The 19,801-nt window shown below is 39.2% G+C and overlaps 1 protein-coding gene across 3 annotated transcripts in view; it reads right to left on the bottom strand.

Moving 5' to 3' along the window:
* Positions 1 to 5,072: 5,072 nt before the first annotated feature.
* Positions 5,073 to 19,801, bottom strand: part of LOC117306781 (mannan-binding lectin serine protease 2-like) — a 30,334-nt gene continuing 15,605 nt past the window's right edge. For 2 of the 3 annotated variants that reach the window (XM_033791286.1, XM_033791287.1), the window contains exons 2-6: positions 18,128 to 18,520; positions 15,999 to 16,343; positions 13,999 to 14,325; positions 9,504 to 9,803; positions 5,073 to 7,962 (exon numbers count right to left, since the gene is read on the bottom strand). In XM_033791286.1, the coding sequence (XP_033647177.1) occupies positions 7,178 to 7,962; positions 9,504 to 9,803; positions 13,999 to 14,325; positions 15,999 to 16,343; positions 18,128 to 18,520 (2,150 nt within the window). In that variant the 3' untranslated portion in view covers positions 5,073 to 7,177. The remainder of the gene's footprint in view (positions 7,963 to 9,503; positions 9,804 to 13,998; positions 14,326 to 15,998; positions 16,344 to 18,127; positions 18,521 to 19,801) is intronic. The other variant, XM_033791289.1, reaches the window with a different exon arrangement.

Genomic DNA, 19,801 nt, shown 5'->3' with positions numbered 1-19,801 from the left:
TTTTGTTTGGTAAGTTTGCAATAGCTAATTTTTATTTTTTCAAGACACAAGAAGTAAACGTCTTAAGCTGTCATACTTAAAAACAGAACGAAAAAAACATGTTGTTATTTGTCCCTTTTCCGCAGTCATGTTTTCATGTTTTCATGTGGCCTTGGCTTGTGAATGTCTTTAGCAATTAGGCTTGAACTTTTCTCGTATTAGGGATAATGATGTTCAACTGTAAATGAGCACTTTACGATGTTGTTTTCTGGCGGCTTTCTCTGCAAAATAACCATTTCTGATCTTCGTTGCTCATCAATTTTGCCAATGACAAAATAGCGATGGTTTGTTGCCGCAAACCAAACACATGAAGATACCTAACCATGTAATTCTTCAAAACTCATTAGTAATGGTTGTCACGCAAAGCAAATAAACAAATTATTTGTTATTATAGGTTTTCTCGTTCAATTTCGGAAAAAGAGCAGCCAATTTAACCACCAAGCTATTCTATTTCGCGCAAAATCGAATGGTACTCAAAAGGGTCATTCGATTTCGTTTTGGGATTAGTCAAATGTAATGTTGCGTCATTCGAATTAACAAAATAATCATTAAATTTAACAATTCTTCAAAGCAGCATTCAAATTCGCAGACGCTTCTTGAGGCGTGTGTGTCACAAAAAAGAATGACGCTACGCTAAATTGAACAGAGTGCTTAAAGTCACCTGGAAGTGGTATTTTTTCAAAATAAAGCTTTTGTCACTAATATATGTGTTTTGATGAGTGGAATGTGAATAAACAGTTAACTAAGGTTTTAAACAATCAGTTCTTATGTTATTTACAAATTTAAGAGTAGACCCCGACCCGAGAGGGCGCTGTTTGTGACGTCAATCGAGGCAGACTTTGCCTGTAATGCGTAGAGTAAGCACAATTGCAAAGTACATGTACGGACCAAATCGTGAGTTTGTACGTTTCAGAAATTTGTTTTTTGGTTTTTTCCGGCAATGCCGACCGGGTGTATTGCTGCTGAACGCAGAAAACACTTTTTGAAATGTACCAACTCACGACTTGGACGTACATGTACTTTGCACGTGTGTTTACTATACGCATTGCAGGCAAAGTCTGCCTCGATTGACGTCACAAAAGGGGTAGGCGGAGTCAGCCCCAAACAACTTTATATATTCTTTAAACATATAAATCGTGATAAACAATTACCAAACAAATTGTTTTATTGTTCGTAAGCATATACTCTTATGTTTGAAAGAAAACAAATTCTATTTCCAGGTGACTTGAAGGAATTCGACTCGACCCAAAACGAAATTGAATGGCCGAATTCTGAATGTGAAACGCAGTAACAACTGGAAAAGCAAAACAGCTTTAATTCGAACGCATGAAAATTTCATTGACTGCTCATTTGCCGAATTTGATCGAGAAAACCTATATTAATAATAATTGATAATATTAAAGTCGAGCATCATGGTTGTTTCAGGTCATGAATTTTATTTTAATAATAGGTTTATTGAACGGTCTTATTTATTTGTTTTGGTCTGGGGTTAGTTTGCGATTGTTAAAACACTGTTTTCAACCATCCATAGAGCAAGGTGGTCCTTGCTCTATGAAAAGTTATTCTGACTAGCCAACTTCTTTTGAGTAAGTTTAACTTTGGGTACATAAACATGACATGTTCCCTTTGATACATTTGACGTTTTATACTATTAATCAAGAGCTCTCCGTTGCTCGTTACTAAGTAAGTTTGAATAATATCAATTACTTTGAGTAATAACCAATAAGTGTTCAGTGTCTTTATAGTGAAAACCAGCCGCAATGTTGACCGATCTGAGCTCAAGTGTTAATTAACGGAAAGTCAGTCGGCATTGAGATAATTGACTTTCACTGTTACATCCAGGTCAATTTTCCAGGTCTCTTAAACTTTCCCGGAAACTAGGTCAGGTTACCCTTTATTAGTGGTCAAGTCCGACCGGTCACCGTCAAATTGCTTAATTCAGTAATTGATAATCAAGAATTTCTGATTAATGGGTATAGGCCTACTGCACAATCTGTCAACGAACAGGCGACCCACCTTCTTTCTTCACTCGGGGAAATCTTTACGGTCACAAAATGGCACATTACATTGGTAATCGTTTTGGCCCATTTTTTTGTCTAATGAGAATACTCGTTTTTCAATAAATAATTCACCCCTTTGGGTTGCAAGCAAATGGAACTGGTATATGTTGAAGACATCCCACAGCATGTCTGCCTAGCGATTCACACCGTAGATGAAAGACAGATCTGCCCTTGCTCCACGTTCACACAAAGTAATGTTATTACTCTAAAAATACAAAATACATGTATAGTACCTCATTCTGGGGACAACTTCTGTGAGAGCGGTTTTACTCATTGTGTATAACTCCTTAAAGACACTAGACACTATTGGTAATTGTCAAATACCAGTCTTCTCATTTTGGTTTATTCAACGTATGCATAAAATAACAAACTTTTGTTTCACACGAAGTTGTGTGCTCTGAGATGCTTGATTTCGAGACCTCAGAATTTAATTCTGAGTTTTCGAAATCAAATTCGTCGAAATTTACGTCGAAAACTAATGTTTATACTATCAATCAACCTCTCCCCTTACTCTTTACCAAGTAAGGTTTTATGCTAATAATTATTTTGAGTAATTATCAATAGTGTCCACTGCCTTTAAGGATGTTATTTGCTTTGCAGACTTACCTGCCTGACTTGGGGCCTTAAGAGGTATAGGTTCTTTCTTAGACAGGAAAAGGGGCATCATTGACAGCTATTTGTCACCAATAAGGAAACCAAAAACACTTCTCCCTAACAACCTCGACCCTATCACTTCTTTAGACCCCCACACAATCCCGACATGTGAAGCAAACTTTGACTAAGACATTTTGATTATAAGCATGTGTCGAATGGAACAGTTTGGTCCTTCGGGTGATTATGGGATGGTTATTGTAATATTTGAAAATGAATGGAATTGTATGGCGTATTTATGATGTCGTTTTACGGTTGTGCTGTAGTGTTGTCACACCAAACAACAACGGTAAATGACATCTCTCTCTCTTTACAAACTCAACCGCAAAGCTAACCCGCCCACCACAAAAAACCAACCCCACAAAAATGGAAATGAAATACTGTCTTTACAACGTCATTTTACGTTGTTATCTGGTCGTTTAATCGTCATACGACCAAAATAAGACGTCATAAGACGCCATTGTAACATATGAATAGTCTCAAAGACGTCGTGTGCCCAAGGGTCCATAATGAACGGTTGTGACTGTAATTATCATGCTGCAAACTCTGTCAAAGGTATTATATAGGATTGGAACTTTTATTTTATTTTTAGTTTTGACCGCTTACTATATTAAATATATGTAGTTCTTTTTTTTGTGTGAAATATTTTTTGTGTGAAACCCCATCTCCAATGAGGGATGAGGGTGGGGGTTATGAAGTGACATTTAAAGCATCCTCTTATGAGGCATACATAATTCCTATACCTTGCGCATTATGGACCCCCTCTCCAATGTTCAAATACCCACTTCTTGTACCGAAGTACCCTCTAAAACCCTCTAAATAACGCCAGAGATGCTTAGTACATAATCGAGACACAATAAGGGGGGGGGGGGGGGGGAGGGCACCAAGCCCCAATATTGAGCACCAACTGGGAATTCCTAAAAGAAAAAACAGGTTACATTTGACTTTCGGAGTTCCAGTACCATGCCCCACATGTATTGACGGTACCCCGTCCCCAATGTACCCATTTAATATACTATAGCACAATATTTTCCTCTTTTACAGAGGTACCGCCTAAATCCCTCTAAATGATTCCTGAGATACCTAGCACACAATAAAAACATAATGGAGTGGTGTTAGGGAGGGGATGGGAGGGGGTACAAGTGTCAAACAGAGAAAAGTGTCAACCTTTTGGTCAAGTGAATCAGAGTAAAATCGCTGTCGTTCGAATCCCAACCTAGTTGTTCAAAGGGCAGGTCACACTTGGACTGTTCGTTATTTGTAATGTCCTTTGGGACCAATCGTTCAACAGTGGACAGTTTAGGTCTCTCAATCCTTCAAGAATCAATTTAGCATATACATCGTCCAGAAAACCCCCACTAGTTAGACCTAATAGGACTAGTCTTTTGACTCTTTTAATTTAGGAGTTGTTGAAAACCGTACGGGTAGCCCTAAATTAGACTATAAAACTAGTCTTTTACTCGTTGCATTGTCCACCAAGGGCTTGATTTCACGAAGAGCCAAGATAAATCTGATAGTGAAAAACAATGTTACTTGCCGACCTCACCCCCCCAAAAAAAAAAAAAAAAAAAAAAAAATTAAAAAAAATAAATAAAAAAACGTGTCAGAATGGGTTTGACCCTTTCTGGGCCATGACCGGAAACTTTGTCAGAAATGACCTACATATGGGTCAAACTTGTGCAGAATCCAATTGGCGAATCCCATTGTTTACCGGGTCAGCCTGTAAGTGGGTCAGAGGGCCCTTGGGTCCCGGACATCTGGATCTGACCCTTGTGTATATTGAACGCGTCCACAATCTATTGTATTTTACTGAATATTAAGATGAAAAAAAAAACTAGTATGGGGTTGAACAAAGAAAGATTGAATAGAGCAGGCTTTGAACCAACGACCTTCGGATTAACGTGTCGGTGCTCTACCAACTGTGCTCACGGTCGTAATATGGGCAATCTCTCTTAATAAAATAACAACACGAAAGAAACCGATTTGCAAAAAGTAATGGAAATTTTATTTCTCCTTGGAAAATGTCTTGGACATTAATAAGAATGAGCTCGTGTTATTTACATGCATATAATAAATACCAGATTGCATAATTTACAAACTATATACACAAAAAGGAGAACTTTGAATTCTTTTCTCCAGTAATGATACTCTTTACACACTTTTAACGAAAGAGAAGACGACATTTCATTTTGAAATAACTTATACATATTGTTTAGGATTCAATCAGTTCTCCTAGACTCACCAAATAGGTTTGGAATGCAAGCATCACTTTTTGAAAAATAGTAATGAAGCAGTTGTCTTTCTTTTGAATGGATGTTTTTCAAACGATTTCTTACTCCGTATTCAAGCAATACAAGCCAAATTTAATATATAACGACATGTTTTGCTGACCGAGGTGTATTTTTGTTAAGTAATGTTTAAAATTGTTACAAGTCATAAATATGTCATTCATGTGAAAACACTGTAAAACAGTTTTGAATAACGTCGACATATTGAAACCAGATTGAAACAGTTATTTTCTTAAATAATTCTTAACCTTCAGAAAAATCTACAAACAAGTAGATTTATGTATAAATTTAGAAACTTAGAGCAAACCTACTGTTGACCCCTCCCCCCCAATTAACGAACAAATAAAATAAGAGATATCATTTCCAAATTGGTCAAGGGAATCGTCACATTGTAATTAATGTTTTCATAAAATGTTTTTCAGTTGGCCAACACTTGATTCCGTATTTGTAACTAATTAAGTTTAAATTCATCCATCCCATTACAAAACAGTGACATTAAGGTCTTCGCTTTCTTTCATAACCTTCTCTGCTGTAAAAAAAAACCTCATGGGTCAGAATTGACCCGGATGCCGAGTCCCGTGGTGCCTGACCCGTTCAAGGGTCAGGATAGGAACCTGAATGTGTGTCAAAACTGACCCAGAATCGGGTTAAACTGACGCAGAATTTGAAATGAAACCCATTTATGAACCCATGTCAGACCTATAAACAATTAAAACAACAGCTGTAGGGGTGCATTTACTCAAGGAATGATGGTCCACTGGTGCACCTTACAACTTCTAAAAGGAGGGGGTTAATAGTAAATAGTAAATAAATAGAGTGTTGTAAACAGGATTAAGTCCTGCACCCTCTATGAAGTGGGCTATAAATACACCAATAAATGAATAATTAACTCTAAAACATACAATTCTGAATGGATTGTATTATTGCACTTGGAAGGATTGTACACTCGCACCTTACTTACTGTAAGTGTTGGTTAAGCATGTCTATATTTAACTTTTAATTTTAACACAATTTATGCAGGTAATGAATCATGTGACTATGCAGCGTTCAGCCTGGTTTCATAGAAAGTCTTTTCAATTTTGTTTAGCGATAGTTCGAGGGAGACCAGTCCAATCATAACAAAAACATAAACTGTTTCTTGGCTGGTAACCTGTTTTCTGCTAAGCAATGTGTTTCTGTGCTTAGTGACTTTGGGTTGTTTAAGCAACTATATGCAATTCGCTACAGAGCCATTATAGTTTTTCACCAACAGGCCTGGACAATTAGACTGGCTCCTTTTTGTGTATAGAATATTGGTGTTCATTATTGATAATGCATAAAGGGAATACGACCAGGCATTATGGTGCTGCAGTATAATACATCTTTACACAACATAATACCACGGTTAATAAACATCACAACTTAATGTGAATACGTGTGCTTTACAAAAGGACAATACTCGAGTTGTAAACACAGGTTTCAGAAGACATACGTGAACTAGCTTTAAAAGAAATATCAATAAAACAAAATTATAGACAATATTTAAAGATAACTAATCTTTTCACCTTTTTAAGGAAATTGTCTGGCAAGATTTAAGTATGTATTTTAGTTATTGTTTACAATACGCGTGGATTTCTTCTATTCGCTACGATTCATGGTGGTTACTATGAAAGACCGTTGTTTTAGAACAGCTAAAATATTGTCTAAACTAGAAAGCTCTCTAAAATGTGGGTTTGAAAGTAAAACAGTCCGACATGATGAGCTGGCCAAAGACCAACCCATATTAGAATGAGGGTCTCACACAGACACGGACTTGTCATCCGGGTCACCTGACCACGAGACGGTCTATCCCAAAATGACCTCTCTAATCCAGGCGAATTATCACACAGGAAATTACCAGAAGGGTGTAATTAAATACCGATGCAGTATGTAACATATAGTATATCCTACATTGCTAAGACTGAAGATAAGTGTTCGTAGCTTTACTATAGAGTATTCAAGTTTTATGTCCAAATGCAAACATTTAATTAAGTTAAGTCCAGATTCGGAATATAAGTATTTGGAATATCTGTACATACACTTAGTATAATTTTGTTAACAGTTGCATTACCTATCAACCAAAAATAGTTTTTTCTAACTGTAGACGAATATATTTTATCGCTATCTGAGTTCCAACCCAGTCTGTTTTTTAATCCACGCTGTGTACCTATGAAGACGTACATAAAATCCAAACTTGTTCATTTGATCGCACCCCTCACCCCAACTCACTACTCCGAGAATATGCCATCTGCCGTTGATGTGCTGGACGGCGAAAGGGGCTCCACTGTCCCCTTCACAGGAGTCCCCCATACCCGCTCGGCTGTAACCCGCACAAAACATATTAGGCGTCACTTGGTAGTCCGTGGAGCGTTTACACACCGCTTGCTGTTGGACGGGCAGCATGACTTTCTTGAGGTACCGTGGGTACTCATTGTCGTTCGTTGTCAGCTTCCCCCAGCCTGACACAAGCCCCTGACGGCCGATGCTAAGCATCTGCTTTGACACCTTTTTCTGGGGTAAGCAAATTGGTCTGATGTAGTCTGTGAATTGAATAGTTCTGTCGACTTTAACCAGTGCGATATCAGCATCGAATAGCTTGGTGTCGAATCCACTGTGCACAACGATATCATCCACTGAGTATGCCCTCTCTTCCTTTTCGGGTAGTACTTTATCAAAGTCTCCAAGATGAATTCGTAGATTGTTCTTTGTTGTGTTGCGTGATTTGATACAGTGGGCTGCTGTGAGGATCCAACGGTCGTTTAGGATGGAACCATGGCAGAACAGAGTTCCTTCTTTGATGTACCAGAGCTGAGCCAACCAGGGTGCCGAGCCTTTGAGAGCTGTGTCCCCACGGGTTACCCTCTGCAATGACTCGGATGAGTGTAGATCTATTGTACGTCCACAGACTGAAATAACAATAAATAAATTAAAGATTAACTATAAATAATAATATTATTACGCGGAACCAACGTCCCAATATCCCACCCGAAGGACAAAGCAATAATCCAGTCTTACAACTTTACTGTCTTGATTTCCACACATGTGTCACTTTCGTTTTCTAAACTAACAATGTTTTTTTTCAAAGACAACCACAAGTTGACATGTGACATGTGGCATGTTACTCCCCACCTGTGTGCCACACCCTCTGTTTCGCGTGATGAGGAATTTCAAATGTAATGTTTTATATATTTTGTAACGGAAGATGTATATTTAAAACAACACTTTTATTAATTGGTAAGCAAAGAATCTCTTCAACCCTCAACAGACATCTTTCCTAATTGAATCTTCTTGTTTCCCGTAAACTAGAAACAGCGCAATTACAAGATGTCGGGTTTAGTCCATGTGTTCAATCTCAAATTAATCCATCCAATTCATCTAATGAATGCCTAATACAGACTTGATTATAATGTGCTATTATTAGGAGAAGGATGTTGTTTTATTGCCTTTTGAAGAGGAAGTCAATTCAAATCATTTGGAAACAGTAAACTGTACCGTGGCTGAGTGGTTAAGAGCACCAGACTGGTCTTGACACTGATTGTGTCCTTTGGCAAGATGATTTACCATGCATTGTTCTGTCCTTTGGATATGACAATATTTTAGCAGTGGGTCCCGTGTACTAGGTTAAGTCCTGCACGAACAAGAACCCATATCAGTTGCCGTGGAAGAGTAGGGGTTAACCCCGCGGTGTTTCTGGTTCATAGTAGACATGCATGACAGCAGGAACCCTTGTTTATAGATTTCCCTAGGCGTGCGAGCTACAGCGATTTAACTCACTTCTAAGGCATCCTTGGTTTCAGTATCAGAAATATGTAATAATAATTTACAAAGTACGTTCCATAATTGTTAAATGTACTTCGTTTAAATACAGTTTGGTCGTGTAGCTTTGCGTTGGGCCGTCACAGGGGGCTTCGTACTGTTCAACGCTTAAAAGCTATTAGTCCAAGTTCATGACCCCTGACACACTCCAGCTGACCCCTGTCAATACAAGCCCTTATTTGACCCCTTGAAAACCCCTTTTTGAAACAGAGACAATTAGGACAATAATGTAAATCCATCATAACAAGCTCTACCCACTAAGAGCGAAGCAGGAAGACTTAGCCTATGGCACCAGGAGGTGGTGAAAGTCTAAAACCCAGAACCATTCCTGTCAAATATCTATTTTGTAAGATTCTCTCACTTTGTCCTAATTCGTCTTGGAGGCACCTAGAGCGAGACACTGGGAATCACATATGGGGGAACTTGCCACTCTATTAAGACCTATCCAGGGTGGTGTGCGCGTTGGTTCCTATGACAGCAAGATGCTGTCCGTTCCAGGGGTAGTGTAAACTCATTATTGCAATAGTGGTTACCCCGCGATCATCTGATTGCTTGTATTGTCAAGAATGCTATTTTGAAGGTCGTGATCAATGTACCATCCCTATATAAAGAACGCACGGGTAACACTTACTCTCAGTTATTTTTGGTTGAACTGATGCCGAGAACGCTGCGTACGGTCCCCGTCCCAGTCTAGTCTTTGCCGCCACCAGCAATTTGTATTGTCTGACCTCGGGGGACACCATCAACTCCAACCTGGGCAGGACAGTCTCTGCTGCATGGGTCACTTGGTCGGTTGTCGCGTCTAGAAGAATGTAGGTGTAGCCGGTGATTGTACCACTTCGGTGGTTACACGGGATGGGGTCCCATGTGAACCGAAGCCCCGTACCGGTGAAGAACGTGGCGCTGATGCCTGATGGCTTGGCGGAAGGAACTATTTATAAAAAGAGAGCAAATTGAGAGAGAAAGTTAGGTCATTCATGTCTCAATAGGTGATCCCTGTTTTCTTTTCTGTGATTGACAAAGCAAAGTAAATTCAAGAATAGTTTGGAGCTATCGATGTAACAACATGATGCCATTTTAGACAGGCTGCATGTATGACTCATTTGTAACTTTGTTAGTCAATGTTTTATAGGGAATACCTTAGTCCAACTGCCTCTATCAAGAGGACTAAGGGAATACCTTAGTCCAACTGCCCTATCGGTATACCTCGCGATATACATGTACAAGACGTTAAACAGCAAAGACACAAATCAAGGGTAAAATGATATCATTTCGGTGCATAGAGTGAGTGTACCGACTATAGCCATTTCTCATTGTAACAGTGTGAACTTTGATAGTCAATGTTACACACTAAGGTTGCTCGATGAAGGAGATACCAATTTCCCAATTCGTTTTGGGATTCCGGGTCAAACTGACCCAGAAATGGGTCAGACCCTACTGGACCCGGATCCGGGTCAATCCGTTGACCCGGTGATATTTTAGCTGAAGTGCATTTGGAAAAAGAATCAACGAATATCAACGTAATTTTCTGCTTCATACCAGTGAAATTGACAAACTTGAACTTCAATGTCCATTTTTGGCACGTTCAATGGACATCGATATACACAATAGGCATTATTACTAATACTAGACATGCTGTGCTATTAAAAGTGTAATTGTGTCCGAATGGTTGACTGAATGCTAGTTCTACATCAGTACGAATCCACAATACTAAAGTTGGTTCACGTGTAAACTAACATGATTTCAGTTCAATGGTATAAAGTAAATGTTACTGTGGCACTATGCACACCCCGTGGTGTGAAATCTCCAGGGTTTGTATTTATAGCGTGTAGTCAAGAGGACTGTTATAAATGGGGACCGATTCCAAAAGATCCGTCTGGGATTCTCTATTTTGAGTCTTTTCGGACTCAAGTGCCCAAGGTTTCGTGGACAAATTTTAAAACCTACCGGTCCTACTGAAAGCAGTCATCTCAAAACGGCAAAGCCTGGGCCAAAATTCGTTGTTTGGCAAAGGCACTGAATCACAAAGCACGTCTGGTTAGATACTACTTTTCAGTATTTGTGGCGCCAAAACTACGACCTCTAATCTATGTGTACTTTTTCTACAGCGGAGTTACACAAAAGTATGTTTGCATTAAACACAATGTCTCGACAAATTTCGTACACTTACTAAGGACGCAAAAAGTTACCTTTTGTTAAGTGTCCCACATTTCCCGAACGAGTATTCTGTAAACTTCAGTTTTAAATTCATCACGACGGACTCGACCAAGTCTATAATGTCTGTCAATTCTTCGCATAAGACTTTAAGTGATCAGCTTCCTTTTTACCGCACCATATAAGAACATGGGGATCAGGTTGGCTCAGTGGTTTTCTCTGCCCTTCACCTCATGTGGACCCCAGACCGAATCCCACCTCAGACCAGAGCCTAGCCTTGCATGTGGATTGGGTTTTCAATCCCTACCTGATTTTGCACGGGGTTTTCCCAATGGGGTTTCCCTTCCATAAGTTACACTGAACATCTCTTCTCTTTTCCTATTTATCCTGTTATTTGCACTATTTAATTGGATATGTGATAAATTGTCAATCTTTTGTCAGGCTTTGTCAAACAATCACGCTTAGCTCGTGAAACAATACGATCATGGATTCATGAATCGTCCATAGTAAAGCAAACCAAGCATAGCCCGTGCGGCCCTTTTATTGACATAACTGCTTCCAGAAAATTTCTATGAAATCTCAAGATCATGAAACCGTACCAATACTAGGCCCTAGGCCTACAACAAGAATTGTGTCAACAGGACACAAAATGCTTAGAGATCGATCACTGCGGCCTACCCAGCTCGAGTTACCGATCTCGTCACTTAAAGCAATAACAAAATTCGCCAATATCGAAAAACATTTACAGGAATCTGCAGATTACATCTCCATTTCATTTGATGCTAATCCTTTAGTTTCTAAGGAAACAGGAAATGTTTTCAATTGCTTTTGTATTTCTTTTTCTTATGAAAAACGCGGAGGAATCTATCAACGACTCGGTTTAAGAAATAATGTTTGCCAAGTTTGCGAAATCAGAGTTCCCCCTTGGTTCTTTGCACCGACCAAGCGAGTTTTGATCCTTGCCGCAACCATTACAAGAAGTCCAAGTATAGTACCCCGAGGGCGTAGCTGTAATGATCTTTTGGAAGGGGTGGATTGAAGTGGATTATATATAATTTCCAGTTAGATACGGAGAAATGCCTTAATTTCAGTCTGAACTCACGACAAATGAATCAACTCCCCGTTATGAGCAAATATCACCACTCCCCTCAATTGTATTTTCTTCTGATTCAGAATCACACGTGGGTGAAAGGCAGTATATACACTTTTGGTAATTCAAAATTGACAAAGACAAGTGTCCTCATTTGGCGTGTCCCATGCAATAAGTTACAAACCTGTGCAACACTTGGGCTCAATTTGTCACCAATGTTGGAAGAAAATAATGAATTGAAAATAATGAATTGAAAAGGAAAAAAAATCCTTGTTGGATAGAAAACAAAAAATTCCAGACGAGAAAGGTTTCATTCCTGAAACCTTTTTCACTTTGTTTATCCCAAAAATATGCATTTAGTTACAAACTTGAGAACATTCAGTTTCAGTTAGTTAGTCATCAAAGTTGGAAGAAAAGATTAATAAAAAACACCCTTGTTGCATAGAACTGTGTTTTTAGACGACAAAGGCTGGAAGCCTTTTTCATATTCAAACTAATTTGACCTTGAACATTCAAATAATGTTTGTACAGTGAATGTCTACTTTGCTATTTCGATTTGGACTTTGAACATGATTCAAATGTAGGTTTGTTGAGTGAATTTCCATAATGGACATTCACGTGCTACACGTATACATACATCAGGACGTTTTCAAACATCCTGTCGAATCACGCGTGATCCAAATCTCAATGTTTAGATAAAAACACACTTCCTGATGTTTCCCATTCACTTTCTCTTGATAAATAAGGTTATAGAGTATTACACTTTTAAAATATCCCGCATTAATCGTGGAGGGGAAAGTAATTATAGAAAATGAATTAATTCCTTTGCTCTGAAGTCATGTGGGTTAAGACTTATGTAAACTTTCCTAGCAGCCCAATATTTGTCAACTGTCAGCAGCCTCGCTGCAAATGACCGAAAGGGTGATTTGAACACACTACCATTAGTGGCTGCTGGGTCTTATTTTGAGACTAAATGAAGTGAGTTTGATCATAGAGTAAGGGTTTGATAATGGACAGGCATTCACATACGTTTGTACAATGAATGTATACTTTGCTATTTCGATGTTGGACACTGGACATTCAGATGTGTATAGTGAACGTCTACTTATATTTCGATATTAAACATTTACATATGTTTGCAGAGTGAATGTATACTTTGCTATTTCGATACTGAACAATGGGCATTCACGTACGTTTGTGCAGTGAATGTCTACTTTTGTTAACTTGTTCTGCTTTAGTCATGGCTTCTAATTTAACAAAGTCAAAGCCAGAGCCAATACCCTAGGGTATCCTGACACTTTAATATTTTGTTTCTTTACTCGTTATCAGGAATCACTTTACCCACACCAGAGGATTTAAAGAGGGTTAAGCAATCCCAGAAAGTTAATTGTTGTAATCCGCTAGCAAAATCTGATTAGGAAATCTGATTAAAATGTTGAGGACAAATAATACTGTGGTGTTCTTAGCCGTTATTTGACCTACCTCCACGGCTGAATAGATAAAATGTATAGACAGGCTAGCCTGTAGGATGGGAACTACCTCGTCTAGTGTCTGAAGTGACACTAGGTGATTATAACACCCTGCTCCCCGAGGACCTTGAAACTACTAAACTATTTTTTCACATTCTGCACAAAAATGAAAAACGCAGATTTTTGGAAGGCAGAAAGCTTCGATCGGAATTTTGATACAGGGAAGATTCTACAAATTCAGAGCAAGCATGGCAATTTATAAAACGCAAATTAATGTTGTCCTTTGACGAAAAAGGATTCAAGCTGAATTAATTTCTAGTGCCGTCTGGTGCCGTACCTTACATTGATTCAAAGAGTCTGAGTGTATCCTACAAAATGAATAGACAAAAAATGATGTTTTGATATTTTCTTACCATCCTCGTTGGTGCCGACAGTTCCTTCCCAAGTTGGACCCTCGCCATGCTCGCTTCGTGACGTCACGTACACAGTATAAGTAGAATATGGGTGCAGTTGTTCCAGTGTGGTTTCCGTGGTTGTAGTAATCAAGGTATTGGCTTGGTTCGTGTTGCCAAGACGTGCCATGAAAAGTTCGTCACATTTCCCCAACGTCTTGAGTTTATACGATACAACATAGGAGGTTGCAGGGCAGTGAATATCTGAGGGTTCTGTCCAGGACACCGTCACTGCGGTCCCTGTGCCGTATTTAGGATGGAGTACAGCATTGACGACTTGGGATGGAGCTGGAATTGAAGGATTGAAAAAGGAAGTATGTGATTTCCTGAGGAGGTCTTAGAAAATCTTTTTTTGTGGATTATATAGGTTGAATGATAAGACGTCTACAGTTAACGATGAGGGGTTATATATACCTCAACACGACAGCCCGAGTCATGTATTCGTCGAGTCTTGGTTTTACCGAGTTGTAATCGTTATTCTTAGTCTCAATGTAAATGCATAAGGCCTGCAAGCTCTGCTTCTAAAAAGGATCCCTCTCTGCAATGTCATAGTTTTCATCTAGTTCTTAATATATCTTTACTTTAACTGATCGCTCTTGAGTGATAATGTATTTTATTATACTTGGGAAAATAAATAAACCTTGAACCTTGATTACTACAGCTACCGCTACGACTTCTGCTAAGGGTGTTACATAAGGACGTCCTATAGTCATAGCCGTAGCGTTCCAATGTAGCCGTAGCCGCATAATGAGAGACTTTGGAACCATGTAAATTTCCCGTTGTTAACGTAGTTCTGAGCATGCGCACCTCACCGAGAAGAATGGATACCTAGGTAGTCTGCTGCCACCTAGCGTCCTTAAAGTCCTCAATTCGGACACGGCCTATTATTCTCGTTTTAATTCATTTCAATTAAACCAGAAACTAGCCATTGTCTGAAGGTTATGAAGGCCAGCAGTTACTCCCAAACCCAACATCCCTGAGATAGCAGGCAAAACAAATTGTACTTTCTTTGTTAAAGGACCAGCGCTGAAATGTTTCATCATGACTCTACAGAAAAACCCTGATTCAATTTGATTTTGTTATGTCATTTGGAGACTAATAGCCTTCTATGTCGACTGTCTTTTATAGTCGACTATTTCAGAACCTTGCAGGCTGTGAATAGGAGACATCCTTATTATCTGTTAGTCATCTTGAAAAGGACTTCTTGGGTTGAAATGTGAATCTACTTAACCTTGTGTTTTATAGATTTAATACTTTGTAACTGTTAATCCTTTTGTCTAGATGTACCATATCTTCATCTCCAAACATCCCCAAAACATATGTCCTTGATTCCTTATCTGTGTTCGATATATCACTCTACTTATAAAGCCAAGAGACCAAGTCCAGCTTACAAATGATGATGCATATGAGTTATTAATACAGTCTTGTTTAAATTTCAAACCCTGCTGTGAGAAGCGTGCATGCTTCATCACCCTCATGGGGGGCTCAAATATCGAACCCTGGCCCGTTTGAAGTCTAGGGTTAGAGTAGCAAACTCGACCGGAACAAATGAATTACAGACAGATTGATCACAACTTCTTATGAATAGTGATCTTGCAAGTTGTATATTGTCTTGTTTCGGTGTTAGAAAATCATAATAACAATTGAACATGCAAATGTGATGAATTCACCAAAAATGTGACCTTGTTGGGTATAAGGCCTAATCCATCAATGTGCAGAACATACATATCTAAGAGAGGATTGCGATAATATTTTTGAGTAGTGTTGGTTTTGAAAAGAATCCGGCCGGTGATCTATTGATATGTTTAGTCAACTATAAACTGGTGATCGTACTTTTATAACCTATAATGGATACCAATGCACATCTACATACATCACTTTAAATGTGTTTCAAGGAATCTTGAGGTTGGTCAATATTCTTCTTTTACAAGATGATGTTGATAAGATGTTTGGAAACTTACCTCCACAAGGCATATTGACGAGGAAGGGTTTGCTGACCGGTCCAACCTCTTCTTCACCAGCCGATCCCAGCCGAACAACCTCAATGATAAACTCATACTTAGTCCGATCTTTCAGTCCCGTCACGGTGTGTTTGGTGATGAAGCTAGGCAGCTCAGCCGATGTGGCGTACTCAACGACGGCCTCGTTATCCGCTAACCGGTACTTGATGAGGAAACGGATCACGAAGAAATCGTCAACCTCGAGCTCACTATTCCACTCCGTCCAGTCGAGGGTGACGCTCCCTCCACCGATCTCGCTCACAACCGGCTGCACCTCTGCTGTCGGCTCAGTGTTCATGTGGAGAGCTGAAAAACGAGCACAGTAAATGTAAACCAAAAGTGGTAACAGTTTGTCCACGCTGTTTCCCGGGAGCATCTCCGAGCGCTCCAAACAAGATGGCGGCGTGAGCTGCTGATGATGACCAGCTGCGCTCATCGTCGGCATTTTAGAAAATCCCGGAATCAGCATGTCTGAAGTTGTTTATAATATCTGTGGCTTGTTGAGCTGGACGTCAAGACGTTATGTCAACATGGATTATAGCAAAACAAGCAAAAGATGTTCTTAAGATCCCCCGCTACACTAGCAGATATACAAATAAAATGCTAAGTGTGTTAATAGCACTAAAAGTTTGTACAGCACGCTAGAGTAGGGGGAGCTCTGTAAACACCTTCGCTGATGCACGACAGCGCTTGCTAAAGATAGCCCAGTGAACAACGAGAATAAAACTGACGTGTACGCAAAGGTGATTAGTCACACAAACGATCCCCTAAAAAGGTCTTGAATTCAAGGCGGTCCCTTCCGATGAGTCCCTAGGCGAGCAAACCCCATAGCATCCCCCCATTCCCCTATCCGGTCATAGTCTGATTTCATAATGACCGCACAAGTCTCTTCACCAACTTATTAGTGTATACTTCTGTCCCGACAATGTACGCTGCCACGTTGCGAGTTAGTGGTAACCAATCATTGGCCAACCAACTCTGATAGTATAATTAGGCGTTTTGCATGTGTTTCCAAATGACGTCAATCATTTGCATAATGAAGCTACTACGTCAAATATTTGCATTTTATAAACGCATGCAACAGTGCTGTATAGCACATGGTGCATTTGCATTAAAACGCGCTTATTAAATTCTGCAAAGAAAACTCAGCAAGTTTTGCAAGTTCTAACTTTTATTATAGTTTGTATTGATAAGATGTATCTCACCAAATTACCTATTATTAAAACAATAACGGCTTACATGCAGCAAATCAATGACAACTCATAAAAGCTTGTACCTTAGAGCTTGTTGTAAAACCCGTACATCATTTTGTAGGATTATGGAATGTCTGAATTAATAACATCCAGGTACCCTTTTCCCTTTAAAGTATCACTTATGAATAACTTCCCAGAATGACTGACTCCATTTTGACTCAAAGGAAACATCAAGTTGAATGCTTTGTATCACAATGCAGCTGTCACTTTATCACGACAGAAGCAGAAATATAGCTTGCTAAGCAATTTGCTTAGCTATAGGTTGTGCTTAAACATCAATATGAAACTGAGCTCAGTGTATTTGTTGCTCTTTGGAAAGAGCTCACCCCTCGACCACGCCCATCACCGATTAAACTGACGGGTGTGCATGTCTGTACAAAAGTAGCATAGGATTGTATTGGGTTGGGTCATATTCTAAAAGCACATTCTAAAACCCATTATGCATGCACCAGCTGTATTTATAGTGATATCTACTGGCAAAATTAAAATATTAAGCAATAAAGCATTAAATCTATAAACTACTTTATTTCACTCATGGATAAGCAGTTCACACATTCGCACGATATGATCACCTTTCTAGCTACAACCTTTGCTAATTGTAAACCATTTTTTTGCGGCGCATCATTGCATTTGCTTTCTTTTCTTATATTCCCATTCAGCAGTTTTTTAATTGCAGAAAACGTAAGTCAATTTGCGTAATTTATATTTTTGTGATTTTGTCAAAGATAATTACTGAAATTAACAACATGGCTAGTTATACAGGCAAAATAAAACAGTTAAGCATCTACGATTGCAGCATGCGGGATTAGTCAGCTTGCAATGTGTAGAGAGAGTCACCTTCAGGTAACATCGGTTCATCATCATCTTCTTTAAAAAGTGGAACAGGTTGAGAGCACTTGACCCAAGCAACCTCGAAGAGACTGCACCAGTCATCTCCAGACGAGCCGTTATCCTCACAGTCCGCCACATCGACACTAGGGTCCTCCGTATTGCACGGTACAATCTCAATAAGCACGGGTGCTGTTTCTTCAGTCGGTGATGCAAGCTGCATGGTCGGTGTCGGGATGGAGCGTACACTCACTGCACCACCGATATACCCAAGTTGTTTGCATATCTCGTGGCCAGAGGTTAAGGTCCAGTTCTGACCACACACCATTCGCCATTCATCGTTGATGAGCGCTTGGACCACACCGTCGAGTTTGGAATCACCTTCAACCAACCTCAGCCGTCCTGTCACACCAACATCAAGAGGTCAAAAACCACTCGTTTAGTTTGATCATGAAAAAAAATGTAATAATGCAGGCATGCACGGGGGCAACGAAGGAAATTGCCTCCATACCCACTGGTCATTGCCGTTGCGCCCTTGAAATGCTCCGGTACAATTTCATTATATTACGGTACCTATTACCAAGGAGAAAATGCCTTGGTGCTCTTGCCCCATTTAAAAACGTAGCATGCAGGCCTGACAATATATAATATTATTTGGTTTGCGGTTAAGTATTTACAACTACAGGTAGATTATGTTCTTTTGTTTTACTGTACATTGATACCTCACCATATAGTTCTACAAAAAGTTGTAACAGTATAAAAGCAATAAGTACTTTCAATCAAAAAGACCAGCAAACACACTCGCCATTGCTCGTTACGAAGTAAGTTTTTATGCTAACGATTAATATTTTGAGTAATTACCAATAATTGCCTTTCAACAGCACCTGTTATAAGTCAACACTGTGGAAAATCAAATCAAACTCTAGCAATAACCGATTACCACGATATATCAATACACAGGTGGTCATTGAGAAACGTTTCAATCCCTGTTTTAGTTAAAATGTTTTGTTGAGTAAAGGCAACTGCAGTTATTACTCAAGTTTAGGAAGAAAACAATTAGCCAAACGGTCACTGTCCCCCTATAGATCCGATCGTGTCGAAAGAGGGCGCTAAAGCAGTGTAATTTTCCCTTATAGTTCCCTTACAGGTATAGAAGTGAATTGAAACACTCGTTTAAGTTGATAGTTATAATGATATCAGAAGAGTCAAAGAAAAGTTCAAGTTGTTCTACATGACACGATCTGTATGGTCTTCAATCACGGTGTATTGGAGGAAAGACAAATTATGCCTATAACTATAGTATTAGTCGGTAAGCATCTTTGGGTGTTATTAATAAAAAGTACTATAAAAAGAGTATACTAAACTGAAAAGTACTAACACATGAATTGCAATGTCGTTGGGTCGATTTTTCAAAAATGTAACTTTAGTCCTAGGACTCTTAATGAGTTAAATGACAACTTAAGGATAGTCTTAAGTTAAAACGAGTAACCCGTACTAACTCAAGTGAAGACTATAGCGTTAACACTTTTTAAAATCCAACCCTAGATGTGGACGAAGATATAAGACAGTGTAAAAAACTAATACCCTAGAGTCCTCGATCACCCCGCTCAACAGTTGATGAATCACAACATTATCTCAAGTGCGCCCTCTATTTTAATTTAGCCCTGTAAGTCTTCCAATCTC

The sequence above is a fragment of the Asterias rubens genome, chromosome 2 (genome assembly GCF_902459465.1).
Source record: "Asterias rubens chromosome 2, eAstRub1.3, whole genome shotgun sequence".
Classification (NCBI taxonomy): Eukaryota; Metazoa; Echinodermata; class Asteroidea; order Forcipulatida; family Asteriidae; genus Asterias; species Asterias rubens.
The sequence above is the reverse complement of the archived record's forward strand: the minus strand, read 5'-3'. Positions and strand labels throughout refer to the sequence as shown.